Source organism: Styela clava, chromosome 3, assembly GCF_964204865.1.
Source record: "Styela clava chromosome 3, kaStyClav1.hap1.2, whole genome shotgun sequence".
In the NCBI taxonomy this organism is placed as follows: Eukaryota; Metazoa; Chordata; class Ascidiacea; order Stolidobranchia; family Styelidae; genus Styela; species Styela clava.
Window position 1 is genome coordinate 20,048,179 of NC_135252.1, and position 11,076 is coordinate 20,059,254.

The following is an 11,076-nucleotide window of genomic DNA, read 5'->3' on the forward strand; positions in this document are numbered from 1 at the left end:
CTGGTATTCCGTTAAAGACCTTCTGGTGTTACGTGTGACATTTTGTATCACTTTTTCATTATTGGTATATTTAATGATATGAAGTATTACAAATTAGGAATTAAGGGTCACGTATTAGTTTTTAGGATGAGTCTGTTTCATGATAATGGGAATCAATTAATCAAACTCGGATCTCGGAATCACCTTCTTTTGCGGTTTAATGACATCAGGTCGGATTAATTCGCCATTAAGATTTTACCAGCAGTAGGCAGTTCATCACATAAAGATGCCACAACGCGTACCGCACGTTATATCAATTACTATAGTTATGATGGGAAAGAGAAACTGGGAATCGTTGACCACTATCTGGGCGTTTGTCTTTCATCGGTATCTGCCAGGATAGACGATTTTTCTCATTAAAACAAGCGTATAAATTTGAAGTTGTTAGGTCTTCCTCATCCTGAAGTCAGAAGCTAAGCAATCTTTCGCTATTTCATTTCTATTCCAAGACTAATCAAGATGGGAATTCAGACGAATATCGATTAATTGTTATTTAACTTTATTTGGTGGCATACGCAAAAACAAATAAGTAAATAAATTTTCTAGGATGAAAGTCTTATCTCACAGTTCTGATCAAATTCAAGCTAAAAAGTCTTGCACCCAACCCAACACGCACTGAGTTTGTCTTGTTTGAATAAATACAAAACCTAAATCAGCAATGGTACCTATTCACTCCACAGTGGAACCCCTTAAAATTGTAAAATTTAACAAAATCTTTTATTTTATTTTTAGCATTATGTCACAACTTATGATTCAAACAATGACACTTACATTGAAAGCAAAAAAAAGCGATATTCAAGTTCAAATAATAGTAATTAAGAGGCAATTACGTAATTAAGATCAAAGCATCAAAATAGCATTCCGGTAAAAAATTCAATCATACACCCTATCGGTGTTATTGAAAGGCGGTAGATCTTAAGTGACTTAAGGGCAGCTCGGCAATACATATTTATATTGAACAAAATCTGGTAATTTATATTGCATATTTTAGTAATCTTAACTATGTTGTGCCTACTACCCGGCAACAGTAATTTATTTTCGTGTCATACTTTGCGGCAATACATATTATATTGAACATAATGTGGTAATTTATAGTGTATATTTTATGGGCTATTTTGGTAATCTCAACTTTGTTTGTTAACAGTAATTTATCTGCTGTTTCATCCTAGGCATACTTTTATCTGAGTCATGTTCTGTTGATAATTTATTATTCGTAAATTCTTGTGGTGCTGCTAACGTTTTAATGAATTAAAGTTTCAAAACTATTATTGAGGTTACCAAAATTGGGTTTCCTTAAAAAACATTCCATGGCAGGAGTTTGAGTGTAAGCTGTTTTAAACCGGGAAACCCTTGCAGTTGTTTGCGAAGTTATGAAATAAATTTAGGTTGCGACAGTGAATATTAAAATTAATTTACCGATTTCATTATGAAAAAGTTAAACTTAATTATCAAACATTATTACACTTTTAATACAATGTGATGACTTATTTTTTGCATTTTAATCAATACAATCATAAACTAAAATCTCAACAAATAAATAACGGTCAAAATCAAATTCTATTTTCATTCTCTAACTATTTTGCTCTTGTCCCAGGTGAAACACTGAAAAATAAAGAAGTCAACTCATTACTCATTAATTTAAATATTTGAAGGTAATTGTGTTATAATTCAAATAGGGTTGTTATAATCCGCGTTTTTTTTCTTGCCCCAATTGTGTTTTTTGCTTCAAACAGGGGCTTGATATGTAAACGATATGCATAGCCCATCGCGAACAACTTGGTATCGCTTTTATTTATTCTACTATAGTTACTCTACTAATTCACAGGCGGACGAGTTGGAATACCTTTTGAGCAATTCATTGTTATTGAAAGGCTTAAAACAATCTAAATTTGGTACTCCAGAAGTGTATGTATCAATATCAGGTACGGGAGTACCCTTAATTTGGTTACTCGTTAATCATCTGTGTGTCCAAATGTAATATGTTATGATTCAGAAGCAAATTCAGAATCCATTATTTAAGTTTCACATTTAAAGTAATAAAGAGCATTATAGGCTTATAAACAATCGACTCCCTATATTATACTGGATCATAATTTTATTATTTATCACCTTCGATGTTGGTGTGACCATGTATTGCAGCCTTGTTTTTAGTAGACGTCTGAGCAGAGATCCTCCTGTACAAAAAAAATAGTTTTATTCTTGGAATAATAGCTTATGTATTCAAGCGTGCCTCTTTCAGTATGGGATGTCAGTGTCATAAAACTACTTGGGTACGGAATCTCAACTGCGTATTAAATTGGCAACTTTAGTATGCGTTTAATCTCATGAAGACAATCTTATAGAATTCGTTTTCTAGGCCTAACCCCAACCCTGTAATCGTTGGGTTAGGATTGGTTATTACTAAAATTTCTGAGATCACACAACCGATAAGATATCGTATGAGCAAGATCAACAATTGAAATATTACGTTTCATAAAGAATGACCACTACTATTGTTTGGATTAATTAAGGATAAAAATAAATACTCATTAGGTTATAGTTCTGAGTCACTCTCACATCAGCTGAACCCCCACAATTGCATATATTACTTATAAAAATAACGAAGCTGAGTGTGTGAACCAATATGGAAGTGACTACTTTTGCTTGCCTAGTTTACATCAAGTTGTGTGTATAGAGACGAAATCATATAGGCAGAGGGTATACTCATTTGGCTAACACAGACAGCTTTCGAACTCGTAATAGAACTAGAATAAGGAAAATCTGAATAAAACAATGGCCTAACCCTAACCTAATATGAATATTTTTAACATCAGAAACATTACCTTTGGCAAAGAATAAAAACAAACTGAAGAATAAGAACAACGAACAATGTAATAAGAACAGGAGGAACCCATCCGTAATCTGAAAAAATAAGTAGCGATTACAGTTTGCATTTCCTTAAGGATCTTAAACTGCAAAGAAATGGAAAATTTAAATCACCGGTTCTCAACCAGTGGGCCATGGCTTCTAGGCCAAAAACACATATTCAGGTGGGCCAGCCGCAAGCCTATTGAAAATTTCTAGAGTTACTGATTGATAAATTAGTTAATTCGATTGTAGTGGCAATGGATGACGATGCTGATTAGGGAAACTGGTGAATTTTTGTTTATTTTCATTTAAAAATTAGAGATGGTCTACTTTTAAAAAAAGAATTTTTTTTTTTTTTTTTTTTGTAGTTTTTCCCTTGCATGAGAAAGTTGATAGGCCATTCGTTTTTGTGCGACAAAATGGGCCGCCAAAGATAAAAGGTGGAGAACCACTGATTTGGATTTTATTATATTAATCATCGGTAGGAGCAGTCGACCAAGCTCGGCTTATACATTTACAATTTGTGGAAGTGACAATGGTATCAACGGAATAATTTTTTTTTGATTTAATGTTGCAATGTTATTTGTCTGAAAAATTAAGTAAAAGGTAACTTATTGGGTTTGAAATTGCAATCCCGCTGGAGTATAGGTCCATACTCTACCACTGCATTGAGATTAGCTAAATTTGAACCAAAGTATGCTAAACACCTCCGCTCTGAGACAGATAGTATAAGCAGTACATATACTAGGGGATGCGGGGATGCGAAACATGTATTGCCGTTGAGCCATATAACCATGAACTTCAGACATCTATCTGGTCCACACAATAAAAATAGTTTCCCAATATATAACAACGAATTAAAAGTTAGCAACAACGAGAGCGCCGCGGAAGGGCAGAAAAAAAGAATACGTCTATCGCTTACCCTTCGAGTATGAAATGCGAAACGACGAAAGATTTAACGCAGCGACATGAGCAAAAATAATTATAAATTTTTACCCAATTATGTCAGTCGGTTTATGATTTTATGCTTGATGGGAAAAATCTGTAGCGCACAACGGCGGCCAACAGATTACCAGTCCAAGTTGGCTATGGGAATAACTTCCTAGTGTTCCTTGTTGACAAGGGCCACACTAAAAGGTTTGGCAGACCGGGTTATGGCCCGCGGGCCACTTGTTTCGCGATCCTGTACTATAGTGATAGCACAAATATCAATATTGTCTACTTTGGAACTCGATGTGTTCTATATTAAAAAATATAAGTTACTCACCAGCACAAGCATTTTCTTCTGGGTTGTTCTCACTGGAAAAAAAAACGCGTTTATCTATTTTGACAAAACAAACACGATTGCGGCACAATGCAATATTCAAAATACAAAACGCAACGTTTAAACCAAAAAAATGTCCCAAATTATAAAACCTGTTAAAAAAAATCACAAAATAGGACAAAACGACATAGCTTACATATTTTGTTCATTGCTATCCCCTTCATCGAATTCCCGTTCCAAACCTTTGAACCTATCGTATTCTGAAATTGGTTCTCCCAGCGGAAGCACTAAACAAAAAAACAAGAAACAATAATTTGTTTTTGCTGTATTTTTATGTGATTACGGTAGCCTGGTGTTTAACACGTTAGACTTGACTATGTTGGCACCACAGGTTGAGATGTCAGGTTTAACCTCCCAGGCTATTAATAAATTAAGTCGGTAATGCCGAACCAAAGAGACGTGTTGAGAGACTTTTACCGATCGATAGTCGTGTTAATACGTCATATGATAACATACATAATCCTTGGCGAAAGTTTGGGACCCGTATGTGTGAATGGAATTTAGAATAGGATTTGATTTTGATATGTAACCCGAAGCGAGGTAACGTGACAAACAGTATAAATAGCACATTTACTATAGAGGGGTGTGCAACATTTTTGCGTGTGAGCCATATAACCAACTTCAAACATCCAGCTGGACCACACAAAAAAAAGTTTTCCTATAGGAACACGAAAAAACAAAGGTTGAGAAGCGCTGTACTAAACTATAGTAACAATGATTACCGAGCAGAGGGTTTGGGTGAAAGGCTTGATTTTGTTTGTATAATTAATATGTAGCCTTAGTCGAAGTAAAGACCACGTGCCTGATATTTGTATGATATATATAGAATAGAATATAGCTCCAAATTTTTTTGTCCAATGTTTCTGTTTTTGGAATGTCGAAGAGGCTGTATACGGTATAGCCCAACAGTGGCAGTGTGAAACCACCGTTTGTAGTCAATATGACCTTTCGCAAATACCGGTATATGGAATTCGATTCTGCAAGCCTACGCAGGGTTCACAGCGTTGCGATAAGTTTTTCCAACGCTTGGGGCGGAAAATTGTTGGATTGATTATCATGCATCCACTCCGTGGCTTGTTAACCGATCGAATTTAGTTTTCTATTAAATTATTGGAACAGTTAAAAGTACACGGTGCATGGATCAATAACAAATATTTTGAAGAACTAGGTTAGAAAGCTATGACATAAAAACTATATAGCGATCGTTTACCGCCGACTTATCGATCTTCCGCATGTTCATTATGTTACTCGTCGAGAAAAAGAGCAGATGCAAGCTCGCTTTCGTGAGATATCGCGTAAGATACGAAAGTGTCTAACAGACAAACGAGAATATCGGTTGGAGACCGAAGACTTATCGATCAAAGGTTAGGGGATCCCCCAAAACAGAAACTGCGGTTTCGATTGAACCGCTCTCACTCCATAGCGACACCGTGTGTCCCATCACTAATTAAATAATACCTCGCTAATTATACGACGCAATTCATCCAAAATCAATAGGCTTCTGATCAGAGATATGATGAATACACATGCAAAATTTGGAGCAGATTCAACCTCGCTTTCGTGAGATATCGCGTGTATATAACAGACATACAGACAAACAAACAAACAAGCAAACAGACAAATACCTATCAACATACTTACCGATCTTAAGATCGATAAGTAACAAACAAACAAACAAACAAACAAACAAATACTTACTTATCCAGATCGATAAGTGACACATGTATATTTTTGTGCAATAATTTAAGAAATCGGTGACTGGAGATTTTTTGAAATGAAAGAGTTATAAATATATTCTAATATTACGCTGCAATACAGCCACACCCCCGACATTGTTGAAAATACAAAAATTAGTGATTATCCAATTAGGATCAGGGTTAGGATTGGGAATGCATATTGCGTTGAAAACTCGAATTTTCAAATCATTCCCAGCACTAACCCTAAGTGGATAATTATCATTTCTTATTTGGCAACGGGGTGAGTGCGTTTTTCTCGAATTTCACATTGTTGCATTGGTGACGGAGGCTTAGCACAAAAGATCAAGAGACATAAAATAATACCGAACCTTTTAGTTTCGCAAATCCTTCTGTCCATCCTTTGGTGCCATTTGCATAATTGATCGCGTAGCATCTATAAGTTCCGGCATCATCTAGTCGAGCATTGTTAATTAGAAGAGTAGATTTTGCTGATTCAGCAGATTGATGAATCCGCGCTTCAGTTTCATCAGTGATTCTTTGATTATCTTTGTGCCACGCAACATCGGGAAGTGGGAATCCGTCGGCGGTGCATTCGATTTTGGTATTTCTGGCTTCGAATATAATGATGTTCTGGCTTGACATTCGTAAAGAATGAGGGCGAACTGAAATAAAATGAAATGTATCCTATAAAATTTCACTGTTCAAAACAGTTTGGCAAAAAAATCGAAGCGAGAGTGCATTTGAATAAACTTGAAGTAGAAATGGAAAGAATTAGCAAATATTTTTAAGAATGTCGTCGTAATGTTTCTAAGACTTTTTAACTTTTGTTTTTGGCATTTAATTGAGTAGTATTATAAATATTCAGTTATACGGCTTATTTAGGCAACCACACGTATTCTTGATGTTGAATGGCAATATTGTTGAAAATAAATGTATCTTTGATACCATATTACAGTTAATTATCAGTAACTGTATAGTGATTCCTCGCAGGGCAAATAAATTTTGAAGTAAACTTGTAAAAAAAATAACACCAAATATTGAAGAAACATATTTGTACTGCTTTCAAAAATCTATCACTTGTGTTCAATAACGTATACTTGATTACTGTTATGTCCGTTGAATGAACATTCAATTATACAGTTGATTTTGGCAAATGCGCCTGTTTCTGGCGTTCCCTTGAATAGGAATATACTGTTCAAAAATCTGTATATTTAGTGTTATTTTACAGTTACAGAGGTAAAGGATAAAAAGGGTATTTAGATATTTCCAGACTGTTGTGAAGACGTTCTGACTTGAAGCCTAAACTGAGGAAATGTAATATGTTTTAATCAATTTTGCCGTTCAAAAAAGTTTAAGCAAGGATTTGAAGCCGTAATGAGTTTGACTTAAATGTGGCGAAAAAAGTCTAAAAAACGTAGCCATGATGCCTCTGAAAATTCTTTCAACAACAAGGATTCCCCTAGTAACGGTGGGTGAACCGGACCAGCATTTTATTCTATTTTGTACAATTGTTTGATAGTATGAATGGGAATACGTTTAGAAACGTGTATTTATAGTGTCAGTCAATCATCGTCATTATCATTGTAAGGACAAGGTATATAATATTGTCGGTGTATTGCTTTTAAAAAAAATTAGGTTATGAATTATGCTTGTCAAAATGATATCGCCTGAATGCAGATTCATTGATGTAGCCCTATTATTTTTCACGACTACACATGTTGATGATAGGAATATTGTTGGCAAAATCTGTATATTTAGTGTCATTTCACAGTAAATCATAAAAAATGTTTATAAGAGCTGTAACTTTGCCATGGCGATAGATAACATAACACATGGCCGTTTATCGGATGCCAATTCTTGCCTGAGAATTAACTTTGAGTGACCAAGCATCGTCACCTTACGTCAATGGTCGGCAAAGAGTTTTAAGCGGGACCAAAATAATAAAATGGAAAATATTTTAGGCCCAACAATTTCATTAAAAATTTTAAATTTTACCACATAATAAACTTGTTTCTATTTATTCCGTTTAAATGAACGTCATGTATGATCGTTTGATAGATGAGCAAAAACCATTTGGCAAAAACGTATATGTTATGTTGAATATAGAGAACTTTTTGTGTATCACTGCCTTAATTGAAATTTATCGGAGGCCCACTAGAAAATGCTCGGCGGCCTACGATTGAGCCGCGGCCCGCATTTTGTCGATCACGGCCTTACATCACCCTATTAATATCATATCACAATGTTTATTTTAGATTAGTCTTTCTACTGAACTGACTTATAATAGAAATACAGCAAGACCGCTTGTTTGTCAGTCGCGCAAAATATTGACATTCTTGAAGAACTGATTAATTGCAGATTGCAAGTTTGCAGAAAACAAAATAAGCAAGTAAATGTTACTAAGAAAACTTCTAATGAGCCTCGATAAATATATATATATATATATATATTATAATATATTTTCACAACAACAAGAAGAAAAATACAATCAAGAACAACAACAACATAATAACAAAACGACTCATGCGCACATGTCGTGTCCAAAAATTATTCATGAGAGGATTGCTGCGAAGTGACCGGATAGAATGAAGCCGTAAAGCTAAAAATTGGAGAAAATGATGGAAGGGGACTACAATGAGAGGAGCCTGCAGCTTAATTTGACTCGACACGGGGAAACTTACCTGGCACGGTCACAGGCAAGATTTACAGATTGAGAGATCTTTCTTGATTCTGTGGGTGGCGGTACATTGCCGTTTCTATTTGGTTTCAGTGATTTTTTTGGTTGAAGTATTCAATACTTACTGGATTCGCATAAATATTTATGCTTCGACTCTTCGCAATCGTCGTTTTCCCACCCGATATAGCTTGTGGTTAAACATCTATTCTTCTGTGAATTTCTCGGCATGCCAGGTGCCCTGTTAATACATTGATTTCAAAATTGCGCAGCAAGTAAGTCCTACCCAAAGCACAAAATCATTTTGTGCGCAAGAAATATTTAAAATTATATATTGATAAAGAATTACTTTATATAAAGTGTCCATATTCTCTATATATGGAATTTATCGATACCATATATTTTTTGGTCCTCACAGATGTAATAAATGAAGCCAAAATATCTAAACAATTACTGATTGAAAAACAAAAAGTCTGGTTGAGATTTATTGAGAACTGACTTCATAACAAAATTAAAATTGGAAGGGATTTTATAGACACCGTGTATTTGTTTTCGTAACATAATAGTAACTATGATCTTATTAATTTTTATTAATTTATTTCAAGTTCCAAGCAATCAAAAACCAGATTAAACACGTGCACCTGATGTAAGTAAAAACACCGCAAAACGCAAAGTATACTAAGTATACTTAAGTAGTAGAAGAAGTTAACAAATATGCTTATAATAATATTACCATTTCTTGAAACTCAGAATGGAGCCTTCATTCCATTGCCACATGCCGTTTTGGTTGACAGCATTCCCTCCAATCCAGTACTTGGAAGTATTTTCTCTGAACGCATAAGATTGTAATTAATTTTGCGCCTAGTACAATTCTTTTGAATGAAACTAAACTTTGCAATAAATATCTTTGTTAACAGCTAAACATTAGGGCAATGCTCAAATATAAGTACACGATGATAAAATGACTGATATATCAAACACTTTCAACACATGTTGAAAGAATTGTAACGAATGTCATAAATGAATTGAATACCATATCAAGGTGTTCCTAAATTATAAATAGGTAGAAGATTTAGGGGCGGAATGACGGGGACAAAAAAATCAAATGTGCCCAGAAAAATATAAATGAAAATTATAGACTACACATAACTTCTTTCTTCTCCAATTACTGAAAATTTGAAATCGTCCATTAGTTGTGAGGAAAACGCGAAATTTTTTCAACAACGACAACAACAATTTCCCCCGCAAGAATAATATATAAATCGATGCAGCAAAACCAAAACTTATCAAAATTACTCGATTAGTTTTGACGTCGCTCTAATAATTTTAATTTCGCTCTGTGAATTAGACTGAAATGCAGTAATTTATACCTTCCTAATTTGCGTTGTACGGCTTGAAATGTGCCCGGATTTTTCACTTCCGCATTCCCATATCAGCACAGGTCTGTTTGGCTTCTTGGAAAGAAACTTCTGTAACACCTGGTACTAGAACCATGTGGCTGAATGATGATACAGAACAGATATCTAAAAATTAAAGTTATGTAAAAAGTTAAAATAATCAATTTTAGACGTTCGTAATTGCATATTATGCATATTATATTCATTGGTTTTGTATGGAGAACTGTTATTTTTCGTATTTTTTATCCAAGAACCAGCGCACATAAACTGAACCAGAAATAAATACCGCACGCGCGAAGTATCGCTGTCAAAGCAATTTATTGACGAACTAAACGCTAGCCTCGTATTTGGTTTTGGTTTGAACAATTAAGTGATTTTTAAAATATTTGTTCGTAACTAATCAAATCAAGTAAATCTTGTCAATCTTGTTTGCAGGACATATTTTTCTGTTTCATTCCATCTCGCTCTGTGGTAATTTATGTCTGTTTCGTCCAACCCAATGGGACGTTTCTGATGCCAATTCTGGCCGACCAATTCTGTTGACAAATGCTGAATAGAAAAATCAGTACTTATTTATCCGGTATACCACCTCAAAAAGTACAAAGCTAAGAGTAGCTCTGAGGCAATCAAATTTTCACGGAGAATAAAATGTGTGTTGCCCCGTCCCATTCCATTGGACATTTTCCATAAAATTTTCACAAGATTGCAAAAGCCGCTGGTCATGCCGCTTGCACATAGTAGATTTTTACTTTTCAATGGAATCGTATCAGATTCAGCCTACGCAGGCCTAAGTTCAGATCCGTATTTGCTCGTTTTGTAGCCCGGGCCCATCTTTTTTTCAACCAACTCACTAACCGGGCTCTTATTCAAGCACGGTCTCTTGTTAATTTCGATCGTTACAATAAATATATTGTTATTTCCAGTTCTCAAGTATGATTTAAACGAGAACAACGAAAATTTTGACTTTTTCTTCGCACCGCAGGTACAAATTCGCAAAAAGTTTTGCGACGCCCTATCAATATTGATACGACGCACTTGGGCGTCGCGACGCCCAGTTTGAAAACCATGGTGTTTCGTAATCAATGCTATCTGTTATGT

At 34.9% G+C, this 11,076-nt stretch overlaps 1 protein-coding gene across 1 annotated transcript; it reads right to left on the reverse strand.

Moving 5' to 3' along the window:
- Positions 1–48: 48 nt before the first annotated feature.
- On the reverse strand, positions 49–10,078 carry LOC120343273 (hemicentin-1-like). The gene is made up of 9 exons (XM_039412411.2): positions 9,952–10,078; positions 9,315–9,410; positions 8,710–8,822; positions 6,276–6,569; positions 4,347–4,437; positions 4,154–4,185; positions 2,862–2,940; positions 2,149–2,213; positions 49–1,641 (listed from the first exon to the last, which is right to left on the reverse strand). Exons 2-9 carry the CDS (start codon positions 9,356–9,358, stop codon positions 1,610–1,612), a joined length of 750 nt encoding a protein of 249 aa, XP_039268345.2. The 5' UTR covers positions 9,359–9,410; positions 9,952–10,078; the 3' UTR covers positions 49–1,609.
- Positions 10,079–11,076: the final 998 nt, after the last annotated feature.

Bases quoted from the DNA above. Each gene is read 5' to 3' on its own strand.
- LOC120343273 (XM_039412411.2), bottom strand. From the start codon at position 9,358: ATGTGGCAATGGAATGAAGGCTCCATTCTGAGTTTCAAGAAATG. The intron at 8,823-9,314 runs GTAATATTATTA...ATGTATTAACAG, and splicing joins ATTCTGAGTTTCAAGAAATG to GGCACCTGGCATGCCGAGAA. The intron at 2,941-4,153 runs GTGAGTAACTTA...TTATTTTTTCAG, and splicing joins AGAAGAAAATGCTTGTGCTG to ATTACGGATGGGTTCCTCCT.